Here is a 21,453-nt window from a genome sequence, read left to right as displayed (position 1 = left end):
TTCCTAACCCACAGAACAAAGGAGAAAAACTTTTGCACACCTTGGATATACACAGACAATTACGCTACTATCTGGACAGAACTAAAACCAGCAGAAAAACTGACCAACTTTTTGTAGCATATGCAACTGGGGTGCAAGGAAAAGCAATTTCCAAACAGACAATTTCAAAATGGATAGGAAATTGCATTCGCTTTTGCTACTCTTTTCATGGAAAGACTGCTCCTGAAAATATCAGGCCTCATTCCACAAGGGCCACAGCCACCACTACAGCTTTCCTACGAGGGGTGGCTACCAAGGACATTTTAGAAGCTGCTACTTGGAGCTCCGTGCATACATTTGCCAAGCATTACAATCTACCTTTATACTCCAGATCCCGAGCAGGCTTTGCAACTGCAGTTTTACAGGGGATCTTAACTACACCATCCTTATCTTAGTACCTCCTCCCCCAGTTTGGCTATGGTATTCTACCCATATGTTATGACTGCAGATGCATCCTTGAAGGACATAGTACAGTTTTGTACCTACCATAAATGTAGATGTCCGATAGGTATGCATCTGCAGTCAGGATTACCCACCCTCCTTCCCCTCTGTGGTATTCCTAGGGTGCTTACCCCTCATGTCCTTCAAGAATGCAACTGCAGTCATAACTTGTGGGTTGTCCTGCCTCAGGCAGCCCTCGGTCGGCCGGATTCCAAAGTCTGGGTCCGACGTTGGCTGATGTCGCATTTCTCTCCGTCAGAGCGGCTGGAGTACATAAGCATCAGCCGACGCCATCTTCAGTCTTTCTTGCCGCGGTGCCCGAAGCAGAAGCAGTTCGCAAGTGCCGGTCGGTCAGCTCCTGTATTCTTCGATTCCGAAGTCACCCCGTTGGGGACCTTTTCTTGCCTCAGCCGATGTCAGAAATTACTGAAAAAGTTAACAATTGTCTTTCTTGTGGTAAACAAATACCTCATAAGGATTTCCACTCTTACTGTCTTCCTTGCCTTGGCCCAGAACACGACGTCTCGGCCTGTGTAGCCTGTGCTCTCTTCAACAAGCGTACTCTCAGGCGCCGGGCGGAGTTCGCTGAAGATTTTTTCGGCGAAAAATTTGCTTACACAATGCCGTCGGAACTTCCGACATCGCAAACTCCCAAGAAAGGAAAAGACCGGGACCGACATCCTCGGCCCGCGTCTACCACCGACTCCACGCCAAAACCTACCGCGAGTGCTCCGGTTCCCTCTGAGACGGTCTCTCCACCGCTCTGAACCGAAGACACCGCATTACCGATGACTACGATTCCGGATATCACTCCGACGCCAGTTATTGATTTTCCTCCGGATACCGAAACCGAGGAAATGCCCGAGACCATTGCTGTAGACAAGGTCACTCCTGCACGTGGAGCTGCCAGCCTCCTATGGCCATGTCTATTAAGGCCTACACTAGGGCTAAGGCAGCCAGCAAAACTAAGCATCTTACTACTAAAACCTTACCTCAGCCTACTCCAGAGACACAAATTATGACTATGGCTGCTGACTTAATTTCTGTAATTAGAGGTTCACAGGCCCATCCTGAGAGAGGATCCCAGCCTCCTTCTGATAAAAGGCCCCGGGTTGAACCCTCTGACCCTATTCCGTCAGATGAAGATTCTGAGGACTCTGTCCACTCTGATGGCCAGGAAGAGCTCTTCCAGACCTATGAGGACTCGGATGCAGAGGATTCCATACCCTCGGCCTCCCCTCCTGAGGATATTTCTTTTGGGGAAGTTCTGCATACCATGAGAGAACATTTCAAGTGGCAAGGCCAGGAATACTCTGATTCCAGAAAACGCCTTAGGACTTTCCTTAAGAAGCCCCAGCACAGGCCCTTAGCTATTCCTCCTGTACTTGATGTTTTGGATGATTTATATTCTGACTCTAGTGTTACCCCTGACTCTCTTCCTCCTGCTCCAGCCAAGCCAGACAGGTATTACAAGGTCCCAGAAACACATTCCCATTTATTCAGGGCCCATACTGCTGATTTGGAAACTATTTCACAGGGACCTAAAGGAGTTTCAGCTTCCACCTCTAAAAATCCATTGCCCTCCAACAGGGAAGCTAGGTCATTAGAGAGATGGGGCAAAAATGTTTACACATCCACTACCTTATCTATGAGAGCATTGAATTGCCTTTTTCATATGTTACAATGCCAGGATTCCCTGTTAGAAGATTTACAGAAAACATTGGCCACTCCTGATTCTTTAGACAGGAAGGCTTTGCAGGAAGCTGTACATAACTCTCAGCAAGTAAGCAATCACTTCCTGCAGTGTGGATATGATGCACTGGAAGCTTCATGTAGGGCAGCTATGACAGGGGCAGTCATTCGTAGACATGCATGGTTAAAAGATCAACCTCTACCAGATCATGTAAAGGCAAAACTTCTGGATGCACCTTTGGAAAAGAACAAGCTTTTTGGTGCTAATGCTAAGGATGTGTTAAAGTCCATTGAGGAAAAAGCAAAATTAGTTCAGATGATGAAAGATTTCCTCCAGGTACAACCCCCCAGATTCAGTAGGAATTGGCCTTCAAAAAACTGGTCCTTTCCTAATCCAGAAAAGTTTCAAAGGGGTAAAAACAGACGTGGCCGAGGAAGAGGACAATACAGAGGTCCTTACAGGGGATGACAATGGCAGCCAGGAAACCAAAGAAGTGATGCAGGGGTTTCACCTGCCCCACAGCCACAATCTCAATGACTTTCCTCTACTTCCGCCTACCAGGGAACAAATAGAAGCTCCCTTGGGCGGGAAATTATCTCTGTTTGCAGAAAATTGGCACAGACTGCCAAAGGACAAATGGATTTTGGACATTATAGACCGAGGTTACAGGTTCCATTTTCATACCTTGCCAAGAAAACAAGGCATGCCAAACCTACCACAAAACCAGAGGGCAGAGGCTATCAAGCAAATCTCTGCTGACTCGGATGAAAGCAATAGAAAGAGTTCCACAACAAGAACAGGGCCAGGGGTTTTACTCAAGACTGTTCCTTGTTCCAAGAAAGGAATCTCAATGGAGACCAATACTGGATTGTCCGCATTAAACACCTTTCTCATAGTACCAAAGTTCAAAATGCTGACTCTACAGCAACTCCTTCCCATGCTGGGCAAGGGGTCTTGGCTGATTACTCTGGACCTCAAGGAGGCATACCTGCATGTCCCTATCAGACACAGCTGCAGAAGATACCTCAGATTTCTTGCAGGGCCAGAGCATTATCAATTCTCAGCATTGCCATTTGGCTTATCTACTGCGCCCAGAGTATTCACAAAATGCCTGGCTTCAGTAATTGCTCATTGCAAGCTCCAGGGGATACAAATTTACCCGTACCTGGACGACTGCCTCATACAAGCGGATGACAAATTGATATTGACAAAAAACTTGGACTATGTCATACGATTACTTCAAGCTCTGGGATACACAGTCAACTTCCAAAAGTCAAGACTGCAGCCATCCCAGCAAGTAATCTTCTTAGGGGCAAAATTAGACACAGCCTCTCAAATGGCTTACCTGACAGAAGACAAGCAAGACAAGCTAACTCATTACTTCAAAGGTTTAGCAAAACTTATCCAGATGACTGCAATGAGATTCCTACAGGCCCTGGGTTACATGGCATCCTGCATTCTCCTGGTTCCATTAGCAAGACTACACATGAGAAAGCTTCAATGGTACCTAAAAAGCATTTGGTCTCAGCACAGCAACAACTTGGAGACAAACATACCGCTCATTCCATGCCTACAAAAGGAATTCCTATGGTGGGCCTCTGTGAGCCAGGCAAACACAGGTATGTCATTCAAAAAACCACAGATAACACAGACCATGACCACAGACGCCTCAGACCTTGGATGGGGGGTGCACATGGAAGGCAGGTGTATACAAGGACAATGGTCTCCAAAGGAAACACATCTGCATATAAACCAAAAGGAAATGCTGGCAGTAATGCATGCCATCGTGGCCTTTCAACACCAACTTCAGCAAGGCCATTTACTGATATGGACGGACAACACCACTGTGATGTGGTATATAAACAAGCAAGGGGGCACCCACTCTTACCCCCTTTGCAGACTGACAATGCATCTTTGGGAAAAATCACTGAGCCTAAACATCCAGTTACAATCCCAGTTTGTTCCAGGCAAAGACAATGTGTTGGCGGACAGCCTAAGCAGGAATTTCACAGATCCACACGAGTGGAGGTTACATCCGAAGATCTTCACACAACTCACTTCGACATGGGGCAGGCCAGAAGTAAACCTATTTGCCTCTCACCTCAACCATCATCTACAAAAATTCTGCTCAAGGATATACCATCCACAAGCTTGGAAAATAGATGCTCTCTCATTCAACTGGAAATTCCTAACAATCTATGCATTCCCACCTCTGCCACTGATGACCTCAGTATTACTAAAGATCAAAGCAGAGAGACCCAAGGGAATCATAATAGCTCCGGACTGGCCAAGACAGCAGTGGTATCCACTACTGCGGAGCATATGTCACACCAGGAAGTGGGCCCTTCCCCAATGGCCTCTACTTTTGACTCAACACAATTTCCAAACAGTGCATCCAAACCTTCAGACACTGCAGCTAACAGCCTGGGAGATCCCATAAATAACCTCAACCTATCTCTCTCCAAGGAAGTTCAGCGGATACTAACAGAGGCTGGAAGACCATCCAACTATAAAGGTTTACCTAGCAAAATGGAAGAGATTCAGCATTTGGAATACCAGCAAGGGACATGATGCATCATTGTTGAACATCCCACTCATTTTGGAATATTTGGCAGATATGCTAAAGAACGGCCTCTCATATTCTTCAATAAAGATACATGCATCAGCTATTTCAGCAAGATATAACACTGCGCCTCCTGTCTTTTCACACCCTTTGCTAAGGCAATTCCTCAGGGGATTCAAGAACATTAAGCCACCAAGAAAGGCCCCAGTGCCAGCCTGGGACCTCAATTTTGTTTTAGAAAAACTGACTCTACCTCCATTTGAGCCAGCAGCTTCAGTTGACTTGCAATTTCTCTCATGGAAGACAGCTTTCCTGTTGGTAATTACCTCAGCAAGAAGGGTTTCGGAACTACAGGCCCTAATGTCAACACCACCATTCATAATTTTTCACAGAGACAGGGTTTCATTAAGGACCAACCCTACTTTCATGCCAAAGGTGGTATCTAGGGTTTCTTTAAATCAAGCTGTTCATCTGCCTGCTTTCTTCCCCAATCCTGAGAATAAGGGGGAAAGACTGTTACATACCTTGGACATTCACAGACAACTTCGATACTATCTGGACAGAACCAAGGCCAGTAGGAAGTCTGAACAACTTTTTGTAGCTTACACCCCTGCAGTCCAAGGAAAAGCAATTTCAAAACAGACTATTTCAAAATGGATTGGACATTGCATCAGATTCTGTTATTCCTTTCATGGAAAGACTGTTCCAGCCAATGTCAGATCACATTCCACCAGAGCTACAGCCACCTCTACAGCATTCTTAAGAGGGGTGCCTACTAAGGACATTCTAGAAGCTGCTACAGGGAGCTCTGTGCATACATTCTCCAAACACTACAATCTCCCCCTATACTCCAGATCCAGAGCAGGCTTTGCTTCGGCAGTCCTGCAGGGTTTGATTGCCACACCATCTTTTTCCTAGAGCATTCCTCCTCCCCCAGCTAAGCTATGGTATTCTACCCACATGTTATGACTGCAGTTGCATTCTTGAAGGACATAGTACAGTTTTGTACCTACCATAAATGTAGATGTCCGATAGACATGCAACTGCAGTCGGATTTTCCCTCCCTCCCTCCATACCCCTCTATGCCTAGGGTCCACTCCTATCCCTGTTTCTCTTAGCTGGGGATATCTGTTATGGTGTATTTGTTTTATTGCACATTTATTTGTCTGGAATCCTGTTTTTGTCTTCTAATTTGATTTCAGCCTTCCTTGGAGGGCACCTGGCATCTGGGGCAAGAAACACTGAAGAAAATGGCGTCGGGTGATGCTTATGTACTCCAGCCGCTCTGGCGCAGAGAAATGCGACATCAGCCGACGTTGGACCCAGACTTTGGAATCCGGCCAACCGAGGGCTGCCTGAGGCAGGACAACCCACATTTTATGACTGCAGTTGCATGTCTATCGGACATCTACATTTATGGTAGGTACAAAACTGTACTTTTCAGCTAGCTGGGGGAATCTATTATGGTGTATTTGTTTGTTTGTATATATGTGTGTGTATATATATATATATATATATATATATATATATATATATATATATATATATATATATTTTGCTACTGTTTGGAACATTCAACATTTATCCAAATTTAGCCTTCCTAGAGGGCACCTGGCATCTGGGGCAAGAAACACTGAGGAAAATGGCATCGGCTGATGCCTTTATACCCCAGAAGCTCTGATGTCGGGGAAAGTGCGACATCAGCCGAGGCCAGACCCAGACTTTGGTATCCAGCCGACCGAAGGGCTGCCTGAGGCAGGACAACCCATATGTTATGACTGCAGATGCATACCTATCGGACATCTACATTTATGGTAGGTACAAAACTGTACTTTTCCCTCCTCCATCAATGGGCAGCTTCCTGGCTTCTGCACCAGTACACCAGACCCCAAGGCACTGGCAACAGATGCCTTCTTGATTTCTTGGAAGGGGAAATTTCTGTATGCTCCCTCCCCCTTTCCCGTTGATTCAAAAGGTGCTGCTGAAAATTCATCAGGACAGACAAAAAACTTGCTGGTGACTCCCTACTGGCCAAGACAGCATTGGTTCCCCTTCTCCTTCATTTGTCCAGGGGCAATCACCACAAGTTACCCCCCCCCCCAGTGGACCTCCTCACACAGCACAAGGTATCACATATGTATCCACAGTAGCTGTCTCTGCTCCTCACCCTGTAGTTGATAGGATTCTGATCCCCTTCAGACACCTGTACAGTGAGGATGTGCTCGGTGTCCTGCAGGAGGCCAGGAAACCTAACACAAGAAAGTCTTACCCCTCAAGTGGAAAAGGTTTTCCATACGGTGGCACAAAAGACAGTTGGACCCACATCCCTGTAATCCTGTCTTACCTGTGTGAACTATTGCAGGCAGGTCTGGCCTACTCTTCTATAAAAGCACACTTGTCTGCAATCTCTGCCTCTTTCCCTTTGGATTCACCCCTAGCATCCAGACTTCCTACCAAAGTCTTCCTCAAAGGGGTACTTCACTTAACCCCCCCCCCCCCAGGAAACTGTCCCTTCCTCCCTGGGATCCTAATTATGTACTGTAAAAATCACCCTTAGCTCCTTTTGAGCCAACAAACAAAGCCTCCCCTATAACTTTGCACATGGAAAACTGTTTTATTGGTGGCTCTGACCTCAGCCAGGAGGGTCTCAGAGCTACAAGGTCTGATGGCTAAACCCACATTTCCTAGTCTTCCACCTTGACAGGGTTACTGTCAGAATTAACACGTCCTTCATGCCCAAGGTGGTGAATGATCTATCTTTGAACCAGGCCATACATCTGCCCACCTTTTTCCCCAACCCGCAGGGGGAAGTGAGAGAGTACTCCATTCCAATTCCATTAGAAAATCTGACCAACTGTTCATCTCCTTCTACCCCCGAGCCCTGGGGAAAGCAGTGACCAAGTAGACCATTTCGGCCTGGATCTCCAAGGCCTTTCCTTCTGCTACCTATACCATGGGAAAACCTTGCAGGGAAATATTAAAACCCACTCCAGAGCTATGGCTTCTTCAGGAGCTTTTTTTAAGGGGCTAGACACCAACACAATCCTTGAGGCAGCTACTTGGTCCTCTGTGCACACTTTCACCTAACATTACAAGCTGGACCATATCTCTAGGGCCAGGGCGAGGTTTGCCAGGGCTGTCCTTCACGGATTCCTGAAAACTTTAACCAGACCACCACCCCATTCACAGTGAGCTTTGGCACTCACCCACATGTAGAATACTGCAGCATTGGAATAGGACATAGAAAAGTTGTGTAAAATCTTACGATAACCATAGATGTTCTTTGTGTTTCACTGTTGCAGTCGTCACTTTGGGTTATCTGCCTGCAGTGGCCCTCAGTTGGCCTGATTATCAAAGTCTTGGGTCCTGCGTCAGTTGCTGTCCTTTCTTCCATGATGTCAGGTCATCAGGGGTATAAAACATGCAGCCGATGCCATTACATCAGTCTTTCTTGCCGTGTGGTGCCCGAAGCAGTTCGCAAGTGCCGGTCGGCCGACTCCTGAAATTTTCGTTTTCAGAACCAAAGTCTTCAACTAAAAGCTAAGTACCTCATTGGGGGAAGTTTTTCTTGCTCTAAACCGATGTCAGTAAAAGTAAATAATTGCATTACTTGTGGAAAGCAAATATCTCATAAAGATTTTCATTCGTACTGTATTCCTTGCCACGACATACCTCGCTGTCGGTTTTGTGCCTTATTTAAACCACAAACTATTCATCGTTGGTACATTTTCGCTTCTAAATATTTTGGTACTCTGTTCAGTTATCCAGATACATCTTCGGTAAGCCACCCGACTACCGATATTCTGAAAAAACGCAAAGATACAGAGACAGGCCGCCTAGGTCCAAAGCTGCCAACGATGCTTCTCCTAAGTTAGTCACCAGTTCGCCGGTACTCAGTGAAGCACTTTCGCAGCCCCTGATAACCCGCTACTTCAGAATCGTAGCCTCTACTGAGACCCATTCGGAGTCCGGTATGCCACAAGATGCTTCAACTGTGGAACCTGCGGATGTCTCTACCTTGGATGGGTCTGGAGCCACTGTGCAGGCACCGGCATCTGAGGGTGTATTCAGGCCTACTGACTTGCATATTAAGCTGACACCATCTTCTTCTTCCAGGCCTAAAAGTCGAACCATGTCTAGGAAGCCGACACCTAGACTGCATGGTCAGGCCTCTATGCCTAAAAAAACAAATGATAAGAATGGCTGAAGACCTTATTACTTTAATCAGGGGAAGCCAGCCTTCCCCCTCTAAGAGATCTAGGACTGAATGTGCTTATTCTGAAGTTTCTGTCTCCTCTGATGACCAGGATTGACCCTTATCTACCTATGAGGATACTGATGCAGAAGACTCTATTCCCTCTCCTTCTCCCCCAGAGGATTTTTCTTTTGGTGAAACCGTGCATACTCTTAGGGAGCATTTTCACTGGAAAAGCCAGGATTACTCTGATTCTAAAAAGAGGCTGAGAGACTTCTTACTTCTGCCCCAACACAGGCCTTTAGCTATCCCTCCTGTGCTGGACATTGTTGACGATGCCTTTTCGGAATCTAGCTTGGCCCCTGGCTCTTTACCTCCTGCTCCCAGAAAACCTGATAGATATTACAGGGTTCCTGATTCTCACAAGTTCCTTTTTAAAAATCCTACTGCCGGATCCTGAGACCATTTCACAGGGACCCAAGGGCATTAAGGCTACTATTGCCAAAAGTTCTACTCCCTCTGATAGAGATTCCAGGGCCCTGGATAGATGGGGTAAGAAGGTATACACATCTGTAACCTTGGCCATTAGGGCCTTACATTGCCAGTTTCATATGTTAAGTATCAGCAGCATATTATTGGATTGCTTAAACAGAAAATGATGTTGATGCCTGATTGGGCTGAAAATAAGGATTTACAGGATTTAATGCATTCTGCTGAACAGGTTGGAAAACATACTTTGCAATGTGGTTTTGATTCACTAGAGGCATCTTGCAGGGCTGCTGTCACTGGGTCTGTACTTAGAAGGCATGATTGGCTTACTAAGTAATCTTTGCCAGATCATGTTAAAACTAAATTGCTGGATGCTCCCTTAAATCAGGACCGCCTGTTTGGCGACAAAGCAGAAGTTCTTAAAAAGATGGAGGAAAAAGCTAAATGCAAACTGTTAAAGATTTCTTACAAGTGCAGCCTCCTAGATTCAGTAGGCATTGGCCCTCAAACAATTGGTCCTTTCCTGCCTCTTCCAGGCTTTCTCAGTTCCAACCCAGAACCAGCAGAACACCCAGGCTTCAGTCCCAGGGTACGCACAGGACTAAGCAGTGGGGAGCTCCCACTTCCAAATCAGGGAGTAGTAAGAACCCCCCCCCTATGGTAGGCTGTCTCAATGACTTAACTTTAAAACTTCCAAGCACTACTCAACTGACTGCTCCTTTAGGGGGAAAGATTGCTCTGCAAGCAAAAAACTGGGAACTCATTACCCAGGACAAATGGGTTTTAAACATGGTCTCCCAAGGATACAGATTTCACTTCCACACGTTACCAACCTTAAACGGTTGGCCAGATCTACCCCCAAATCAGTGGGCAGAGGCTCAAAAGCAAGTATTCTCTCTCTTAAGATTAAAGGCTATTCAGACTGTACCAGAAGAGGAAAAGGGACAAGGTTTCTCCTCAAGACTTTTCCTAGTACCCAGAAAAGACAACTCATGGCATCCTATCCTGGACCTGTGTAGCCTAAACACCTTTCTGGTGATCCCAAAATTCAAGATGCTAACTCTTCAACAGTTGCTTCCCATGATAGGCAAAGATGCCTGGTCGGCAACACTGGATTTAAAGGAAGCCTACCTGCACATCCCAATCAGGGAATCTTGCAGAAAATACCTATGCTTCAAAGCAGGCTGCATGCACTGTCAGTTGCCTGCACTGCCCTTTGTCTTATCTACTGTGCCCAGGGTATTCACAAAGTGCCTAGCTCCAGTCATTGCATTTTGCAGGCAAAGAAATATTCAAATATACCCTTACCTGGATGATTGTCTAATTCAGACAAAAAGCTAGGACACACTTCTGAATCATCTGGCATTTGTACAAAAGGTGTTAACTTGTCTCAGGGTACACCATAAATGAAAAGAAATCACAGCTGGTACCCTGTCAACAAATTATATTCCTGGGAGCAAGCTTGGACACAACTTCCCAGATGGCTTTCCTCATGCCAGAGAAACAAATTCATTTGACAACTTACTTCAAACTAGTGGCCACAAAAACCCTGCTTATCTGCAAGGCAAATACTGCAAGCCTTGGGGTTCATGGCCTTGTGCATTCTACTTAATTCCATATGCAAGACTGCATATGAGGAAACTACAGTGGTATCTAAAAAGTCTATGGTGTCAACATTCTCAGGATCTAGAAGCAATTATTCCTATCATACCTTGCCTACGGTTAGAATTCCTTTGCGGGGCAGAGTCCTGCCACCAAAACAAGGGACTACCATTCACTCTACCCCCTGCTGCCCAAACCCTAACAACAGACACATCAGACTATGCATGGGGGGAGGCTCACCTGGCAGGGAAGTGCATTCAGGGCAAATGGAACCCAAGTCAAATGCACCTGCATATCAATCAAAAAGAAATGTTAGCTGTACAGAATGCTCAGCCTTCAAGGACCAGATTCTTCCAGGACAATTAATGGTAAAGACAGACAACACCACTGTTATGTGGTACATAAACAAGCAGGGGGTAACCCATTCTTACCCCCTCTGCAGACTAGCCATGGCTCTGTGGAACACAGCCTTGATCTGCCAAGTTCATCTGCAGGCTCAATTCCTGCCAGGAAAACTAAATACACTGGCAGACGAACTAAGCAGAAATCTCATGGACCCACACGAGTGGAATCTGGAACCAAAGACATTCAACATGTTGATCAACAAATGGGGGATCCCAGGTACAGACCTGTTTGCCTCCCCCCAAAACTACCATTTGGACAAATTCTGCACAAGTACTCCCCACAAATAAGCTTGGAAAGTGGATGCTCTGTCCTTCAGCTGGAAAAATCTATCAGTTTATGTCTTTCCTCTTCTGCGTCTCCTCTCCAAAGTACTACTAAAGATCAAACAAGACAAACCAAGGATGATTCTGATTTTACCAGACTGGCCACGCCAACACTGGTACCCCCTCTTGCGCAGTGTGTCACAGCTGGCCCCATGGCACCTACCTCAGACCCCCTACCCTACTGTCTCAGCAGGAGAGCCAGATTCTGCACCCCAGCTTCAAACCCTGAACCTGGCAGCCTGGCTAATTGCCTAATCTCTCCGTTACCATCCCTCAGTAAACAAGTGTTGGATGTCATTTTGGAGGCAAGGAGGCCTACTACTAGAAAATCTTATGCTGAAAAATGGAAAGATTCTATGCCTGGAACCAAACTCAAGGGATGGCCACAGCAGCGCCCAATTTACCCCAGATTCTTTAATACTTAACTGAGATGCTTCACAAGGGCCTTTCTTTTTCCTCTATCAAAATTCACGCCTCAGTCATTTCAGCTCATTACAACACACCCCTCTTTTCTCACCCAGTGCTCAAGCAGTTCCTCAGAGGGGCCAAAAACTTTAAGACCACCCAGGAGAGCCCCAACTCCAGCCTGGGACCTTCATTTTGTATTGAGAAAAACCTCCTTTTGAGCTAGCTACAACTGCAGAGTTAAAATTCCTTTCTTGGAAAACAGCTTTCCTTTTAGCAATCACTTCAGCAAGAAGGGTATCGGAATTACAGGCCTTTATGGCAGTGGAGCCTTTCATCATCTTTCATGCAGACAGGGTGTCCCTCAGGACTAATCCCTCTTTCATGCCCAAGGTGGTATCCAGTGTGGCTCTTAATCATCCATTCATTTGCCAACTTTCTTTTCTAATCCACAGAACAAAGGGGAATGGATACTGCACTCCTTAGATGTGCACAGACAACTTAGATTTTACTTGGACAGGACTAAACGTCAAAGGAAATCTGAACAACTGTGGTGGCATTTGCTGCAGGGGCCGAGGGGAAGGCTATTTCAAAGCAAACCATTTCTAAATGGATAGGCCATTGCATTCATTTTTGCTGTAAGTACCATGGAAAACCTATCCCACAGGGGATTAGACCCCATTCAACCAGGGCTGCATCTACCTCTGCAGTCTTTCTCAGAGGGGTCCCTACCAGAGACATCCTAGAAGCTGCTACCTGGAGTTCTGTACATACTTTTACCAAGCATTGGGTACAAAGAGCTGCAGAATAGCCAATAACAAGTCCACCTGCCCACAATAAAAAGACTTTAATCCATCTAACAAGCATAAAACAGACTTAAAACAGTAGTGATAAGCGCTTTCGTCACTAGGACTTCAACAGATCTAGTGATACTACATACAAAAGGCTTTAAATACATCTAATACACATCATGTGACTGCCAATTAATTATCATTTTTTTAAAAAAAATTTTTTATGTATACTTAAAAATTATATTTGTAGTAAAACTGTAGAACTATAATACTAATATATGTCCATATTAAAACACATATAAACATATTAAAAAACACGTAAAAAATACATGAGAAAATACTGAAAAAATACCCTTACCTACCCAATGTTCTAATTGTGGGTTACAAAGTTCCAGCCCTGAATTTCAACTCAGGTTTAATGCTGATGTTTTCGTTGAGCCCTGGATATAAAATTGAATGTAATTTAAATTGCCATTTTGATTCTGCCCTCAACAATAAATTCTTCCAATCACCCCCTCTTACATTTTTGGGCACAATCTCCAAAATAGCAAACCTAAAGTTATGATTAGGGAGTGCCTTAATGTGTTTACTTAAAGCGTTTCTGTCATCATTCTTACTTATACAATACAGTTGTTCGTAAATCATGCAATTCAATTTTCTTTCTGTCTTCCCCACATAATAACAAGTGCATACCATACAGGTTGCTATATAAACCAACCCTGTAGAAACACATGAGCCTGTTACTAAGGGAACAACTAGATCAAAGGGCTCTAGTTTAAAAAAATCATTTTCATTGATGAAAGAACAGTGGTCACAACATCCACATTTACGGGTGCCCCTCTTCTTAGAAATATTTATTGTTGTTTTTTGTTCTAACAAAGATTTTAAGTTAAAGTCCACCTTGTATGTAAAACAAGGCTCTGGTCCCATCAACTGAAATATATCGTTATTGCATTTTAACATTGACCAGTTATTGGAAATGATTTTCTTCACTAATTCTGCTGTTTCTCCATAAGTGATTACCATAGCTTGTGAGAAATCTTTATCCACACCCCTGCTTGTTGCTACCTCTTCACAACCCATTCCTAATAGTGGGATATATCTTTCATTCCAAAGAGAGCAAACCTCATCCTTAATCTTAGTTACCAAGTCAGTCGGGTATCCCCTTTCCATGAACATTGACCTTACCTTATTAGTTTCTTCCTCCAACATACCTATGTCTGAACACATCCTCACCACCCTTACCATTTGTCCTTTGACAATGTTTTTCTTTATATAAAATGGGTGGTTACTTGAAAAATCTAAATAGTCATTGGAAAAAGTTGGTTTTCTATACACTCTTGATGTAAAACGTTTTTTAACATAATCTTTAGTAATGGTCACATCCAAGTAATTAATTTTATCCGGGTTACCTTCACCCGTAAACTTAAAGTAATCACAAAGGTTATTGATGTAGTCCAAAAAAGTTTGAAAAAATGTATCGTTGTTCCACAAAATAAACAGGTCATCTAAAAACCTGAAATAAATTGACCATTCGTCCTTGAAATGGGAAGTAAAGAGATTTCGATTCTCCCATTCAAATAAAACCAAGTTAGCAAAAATTGGGGCACAGCTGTTATCCATTGCCACCCCTTGGGTCTGCTTATAAAACTCCCCTTCAAAAGTAAATCAGTTCAATCAAAAAGTTAATCATTTTACCCCCTAGGTTACTATGTTTGATTAATATATCCTTAAAAAATTCCAAACCTATTTCATGGGGGATGGATGTAAAAAGATCCACTACATCAACAGTAGTAAAGTAACTTTCTTTGTTGAAGTACACACTCTTTATTTGCTTTAAAAAATCCCACGAATCTTGAAGAATGTGGTCAACGGGTTTCACGGACTTTTTTACTAGTCTATCTATAAACACCCCCAAGGGATAAGTTATACTATTCTTGCCAGCTATGAACAAAGGATAAGGGGGATCCTTTACGTCCTTGTGTGTTTTGGGAATCCCAAAACAAACTGGTATCATGGGGTGTTCAATGTGTAAAAAGTTGTACACCTCCTCATTAATAGTGCCCTGTAGTAATGCATCCTCCAGAAAATATTTGATTTTACTGTAACTGATATTGATTTCATTCCTGGATATGGTATCGTATTTGTTGGTATCAGTTAAAATACTAGTTATCTTGTTGTTATAATCAACAGTATTCACTATAGCCATGCCCCCTCCTTTATCTGGCTTCATGAATCTAACTTCCTTATTGTTTCTCAACTCACGTAATAAGGTACTTTCAGCCTTCGTTATATTGTGTTTCTTATAAACATGTTTACTCAAACTTCGATAAATCTCTTGTTCAGTAATTTTTTCAAAACTATGTAAACTAGGTATAAGAGGGGGGGTTCCAACTGCTTTTCTTGTGAGTTACAGCTTCCAAGTTGTTAAATTCACATAACTTATCTTTGAATAAACATTTAAAATTCAATTTTCTCACAAATAATCTAAAATCAGTGAGAGTTTTACTTATATCAGTTTTTTTAGTAGGCACAAACTTTAACCCCTTCATTAAAAGTTTAAACATTTCCTTGCTCAATGAAAAACCTGCGTAATTAAAAATTCTAAAACCTTTGAACTCAAAAATGATACCATCACTGGTCACAATGTCATCTCCTTTGTTAAGGTTACTTAACGGTAGCTGTTTTTCCTCTGATAAGACTGATTCCGGTAATTTGTTCTTCCTCCCCCCCCCCCCCCGGGTCGTAAAAAAACTTTGTCCTGTCTAGTCTGGTTTCTATTGAATATTCTCTCTGACCTGTGTAGGGGTGGGAATTCTGTATCATAATTACTAACATTTTCTGGTAAACCATTGACTTGTCTATTCTCAGGTTGCACTTGCCTCGTATCTTTATCATCTGTACCATAATATGCTTTTGGAAATATATAAGCTAAATTATTTTTATATTCATATTCATCTCTTGATAGTTTTTTCTTTTTCCTCAAAATGTTGTTATTTAACTCGTTTTCCACTTTATCAAACAATACGTTGTATCTAAATGCAAACTGACTAAATTGTACATCATTCATTGTACTCGCATTTAACTCATCCACTTCATTACCAAGCATTACCATTTGGCAATTTTCTCTACATCCAGAGCTGGTTTTGCCACTGCAGTCTTGCAGGGGCCTCATAGCTGGTCCTAATGCTATCTAAATTCCTCCTCCCATCCTTAGCTTTGGGAATCTACCCAAATGTGATGACTGTAACAGCGAAACACGAAGAACATAGTACAGTTATGTACACCTACCATAAATGTAGATGTTCAAGTGTATTCATTGTTGCAGTCCTGGTTACCCTCCCTCCAGCCCCCTGACTTCTTTTGGCTATACCTCTATCCCTTTTAACTATGCTTAAAAGCTTTTTGGTGTATTTGCTTTTTTGTTGGAGGTATAACCTTGTATGTATATGTGTGTGTGTGTGTGTGTGTATATATATATATATATATGTATATATATATATATATATATATATATATATATATGTATATATATATATATGTATGTATATATATATATATATATATATATAATTGCTTCCCGTTGGGGGGACACCTGACATCTGGGGCAAGAAAAACTGATGTAATGGTGTCGGCTGCATGCTTCATACCGCTGACGACCTGACGTCATGGAAGATGAGACAGCAACCGATGCAGGACCCAAGACTTTGATAATCAGGCCGACTGAGGGCTACTGCAAGCAGATAACCCAAATATGATGACTGCAACAGTGAAATACACTCGAACATCTACATTTATGGTAAGTGTACACAACTGTACTATGTCCTTCTTCCATGTTATTGTATTCCTTCCCACCCTCCTTCCCCTCTTGTCAGGTTGCACTTGCTCTTCTGGGTGGCACTGGATGGGCTCTGCCCTTCTAGGACTGGCTCCAACTGTGGCCTTCTGTTCTGTGGGCTGGTGTGTGCAGACTTTACTTTTATGGCCCACATACCTGCTGCCACGTCAGACACCCGAAGCACCCTGAGGAACTGAAAAACTTTGGAATACTGGCCTGACATACACGAAAGGAAGAAGGGTAAACCCACATGTAGAATACTACAGCATGGAAGAGAAGGACATCTATGGTTATGGTAAGATTTTACACAACTTTTCTTTCTCTCTCCTTTCCAGTTTTTACAAGATGGAAATTTCACCCAGCCACAGAATTGCAGTTTCTTTGTGATATTTCTGCAGATAGGGAAGAACTTATTTCCTACCCTGTCTGCGAGGAGGCTGCATGAGTCTGGGAATGATCCTTTAAACAAGCACATTTTTAATGTGCTTCACATTCCAGAGGGAGTTAAATGCCTGATGGATAGGCTGAGTAGAAGCATCCATGTTACCATGTGAGTGGTTCATTGTCCTATCACACGTCCCATTCATGTTTTTACCCAAGTTCTGGAAGAGAAACAAAGTCTGTCTCTTTGCTAAGCAGATCTTTTCTAAATGAATAGCAAACTTTTACTTAATTTCTTTGTCTGTGTTTCTTATTCAGTCAGCCTTAAAAATTTGAGGCTTTTACAGTATTTCATACACAACACAACTGTTATTTCTCAGAATCGAGACTTTTTTTCCCTTCTCACCGGAAGTTTTGTATGCTGTTGCTAAATATTGGCAAGTCTCTGCAAGCAAATTTTGTCACTTTATTTATTTTTACAGGTTGATTTTGCAAACCGAGAAAGTCAACTGGCATTTTATAATTCCATGGAGACATCTGGGCAAGACATCAGAGATTTTTTTGAAATACTTACTGAAAGAAGGTAAGTAGCTTTCAACCTCCTAATATTTGGTATTGGTGTAAGATTTAGCTGTAATGTTTGCTGTCTATGTAAGCTTCATATATGTAGCACTTTAATGAGGTCTGAGATAGAGCAGCAAATCTGACACCTAAAACCCTTCTTGGTGGTTGCAGTGATTGAGTTATTCTCTATATTGTTTGTTATCCGCCTCACCACTTTTGGGGCACCTTTTTTCTTAGGTGTTCCTATGCTGTGCTGCATGCCAGCAACAGTGCTTGCAAATTATGTCACGTAGCATCTGCATACATGCTGTTTTCCTTGGTCCCCTCTAGGTCTTAATTTTCTTATCACAGCTTTGTAGTTCATCAGGGATTTCTTACAGTCTACAGAGTTTCTTTGCATGCAATTTAGAGTGAGTAGTGTATTCAGCTGTTTTTACTGTTTGTGAATAATTTTATGTAGGAAAAAGGTAACAAAACTTTATAAATGGAATGTTTGATCATCATTATGTTGCTAGGCTCAGAAATGTAATTAATACACAGTGTAAGTATATATAGGAATTTTAATAATTTAGTTTTTCATTTTGTTAATTATTTAGAGATGAATTGGGAGTACCACTCGCAAGTTAAATTAACTATGTATGTCTTCCCAGAATAAAATGCCTGTGTTCATTTTAAATTCGATCTTAAAAACGGGGACAAAGAGAAGTTAAATGTTCAGACCAAAATAAGCTACTTTTTTAGTTTGTGTAATGGTGTATGTATTATCTTTTTATAAGAAAGGTGGAAGCATGTTAAAATGAGTCTAATAAAGTCTTTTGAAGATGATGAAAGAGCTTACTGATTAAAGTGCGCTTTTTATGATTTCTGGGCTCTTTTCTTTATTTTGTGCTGTTTATGATTAAAACTGTTAAGTGTAAATCTTTGATGCATAGCCATAGTTGGGAGTATGTTATGGTGACAGTGACTAGCAGGCTACAGCAATAAAGAGCTATTGATCTTGTTTGTTGTTCAGGCCACAGTGTCAGAGGAGTGATACTCCCTATACTCCCAACTTGCAGACAACTGCAAGCTGGGAGCCATTATTAACTCGCCAAGTGATGCAGACATCCTACAGAAAGGCCTCACTGAGACCAATGACTGTTGTCAAAACCATGGCCTTAAGCATAATCCCAAAAAAATGCCACATCATCCCTTTTGGGGAAAAACTCAGTTCCCACTAATTACCATATCGATGGGAGCCCACTGAAGGCATTATAAGAAATTGGGGACACAGGTTGACAGCAACCTCTCCTTTGACCAGCACATTGCCACTGTGGTCTGAAGGTCCTGTGTGGCACATCTCATTACCAAGGGTTTTGCATCCAGGAAGAAAGAGGTCATCATCTCTCTCTACTCTCCCCTCATTAGGCCAATCATCGAGTATAATGTCCCATTTGGCATGTACCTCACTAGACACATGCAACAGCTGGAAAGGCCACAAAAATACCTCACAAAGAGGACCCTAGGCCTTAAACACATTTCCTACATGGACAGACTAAAAAAACTCCAGCTATTCTGTGTCTCATATCATCTACTAAGAGGCGATCTCTGCTTGACTTACAAAGCCACGTCTGACCCTTCTCTGTTAGAAATTCTACATCTAAAGAAATCCCAATCCCTCTGCACCACATGCTCCAGAGACCTTGACCCCATTACCACAATCACAGAACATGCTGGAGGCACAGGTTCATAACCCAGAGACTACCCATGATTTGTTCTTCGTGTTTCACTGTTGCAGTCATCACACTTGGGTTTATCTGCCTGCAGGTAGCCCTCATTCGGCCCGAATACCAGAGTCTTGGTATTTCTGCATCGGATGCTTTCTTCTCATCCATGGCGTCAGGGGTATAAAACATGCAGCCGACACCATTACATCAGCTTTTCTTGGTGAGCGGGAGCCCGAAGCAGAAGCAGTTTGCAAGTGCCAATTGGCAGCTACCTGAAATTTTCTTTTTTCGAGTTTCAAACCTGAAGTCTTCTAAAGCTAAGTACCCCGTTTGGGATCCTTTTATTTTGCTCTAACCAATGTCAGAACACCTGTCTTGCCTGTGGAAAGCAAATACCTCACAGAGATTTTCATTCTACGGCGGTAGCATTGTTACCTCACAACAAGAGGATGTCCTTCAAGAATGCAACTGCAGTCCTTACATATGGGTTGTCCTGCCTCAGGCAGCCCTCGGTCGGCCGGATTCCAAAGTCTGGGTCCTGATGTCGCCTCCTACAAAGCATGAGCCGACGCCATCTTCCTCAGTCTTTCTTGCTGCGGCAGAAGCAGTTCACAAGTGCCGGTCGGTCAGCTCCTGTGTTTTACGTATCCGAAGTCATCAAAAAGCTAAGTACCCCATTGGGGAACCTTTTCTTGCCTCAGCCGATGTCAGAAAAAACTGAAAAAGTTAATAACTGTTTGTCTTGTGGTAAACAAATACCTCATAAGGACTTCCATTCTTACTGCCTCCCCTGCCTTGGCCCAGACTCGGCCTGTGCCGCCTGTGCTTGCTTCAATAAGCACACACTCAGGCGCCGGGCAGAGTTTACTGAAGACTTTTTTGGCGATACATTCTCTTATAACATGCCGTCGGAACTACCGACACCACATATTTCCTTCCACTGACACCACGCCAAAAGCGAGTGCATCAGTCTCTTCTGAGGCGGTTGTTCGACACCGCTTCGATCACTCGGCCCGAGCCTGCACCGTGCCGGTTGTTGATTTTCCCCAGAAACTGAAGCCCAGGATTTGCCTGAGACCATACCCGTGGACAAGGTGACTCCAGCTATGTCTATGTCTATCAAGGCCTGCACACGTGCTAAGGCTGCCAAGGCTAAGTCTCTCCCTCCTAAAGCTTTGCCTCAGCCCTCTACTGATAAACAAATTATGACTTTAGCTGCAGATTTAATTTCCTTAATCAGAGGCTCCCAGGCCCATCCTGACAGAGGTTCTCAGCCACCTTCTGACAAAAGGCCCAGGGTTGAGCATATAGACACCCTTTCTACAGATGAAGCCTCCTGTGACTCTGATCACTCAGATACCCAGGAAGAGTCCTTCCAGGTCTATGAGGATTCTGATGCGGAGGAATCTATTCCTTCAGCCTCTCCTCCTGAGGATATTTCTTTTGGGGAAATTCTCCACTCCATGAGAGAGCATTTTCAGTGGCAAGGTCAGGAATTCTCCGACTCCAGGAAGCGGCTTCATACCTTCCTTAAGCTTCCCCAACACAGGCTTTTAGCTGTCCCTCCAGTGTTAGATGTACTGGATGATGTGTACTCAGATTCGAGTGCTTCGCCTGATTCTCCCCCCCTGCTCCTGTCAAGCTGGACAGATACTACAGGGTTCCTGAGACTCCCAAACATTTATTTAAGGCCCATTCTGTTGATCTAGAAACAATTTCCCAGGGGCCTAAAGGGGTGGCCACATCCACGGCCAAAAATCCTTTGCCCTCAGACAGGGAAGCTAGGTCCCTGGAGAGGTGGGGCAAAAAAGTTTATACCTCAACCACTCTTGCCATGAGAGCCCTTAATTGCCTTTTTCATATGTTTCAGTATCAGGATTTCCTGATGGATGATTTGCAGAAAAAGTTAACATCTCCTGAGCCTTTAGATAGAAAGGCCTTGCAGGATTTGGTCCATAACACTCAGCAGGTTAGCAATCATTTTCTTCAGTGTGGTTATGATGCATTGGAAGCTTCAT

General features: G+C 43.4%; 1 protein-coding gene across 1 annotated transcript in view; it reads left to right on the top strand.

Moving 5' to 3' along the window:
* SPEN (spen family transcriptional repressor) overlaps positions 1-21,453 on the top strand; it is a 609,081-nt gene that overhangs the window by 395,062 nt on the left and 192,566 nt on the right. The window contains exon 10 of the mRNA XM_044061866.1: positions 17,648-17,748. Within this exon, the coding sequence (XP_043917801.1) occupies positions 17,648-17,748 (101 nt within the window). The remainder of the gene's footprint in view (positions 1-17,647; positions 17,749-21,453) is intronic.

Source organism: Protopterus annectens, chromosome 2.part0 (genome assembly GCF_019279795.1).
Source record: "Protopterus annectens isolate FY-2018-M chromosome 2.part0, PAN1.0, whole genome shotgun sequence".
NCBI classification, from domain to species: domain Eukaryota; kingdom Metazoa; phylum Chordata; order Ceratodontiformes; family Protopteridae; genus Protopterus; species Protopterus annectens.
Note: the sequence above shows the minus strand (reverse complement) of the source record. Positions and strands in the feature narration are given on the sequence as shown.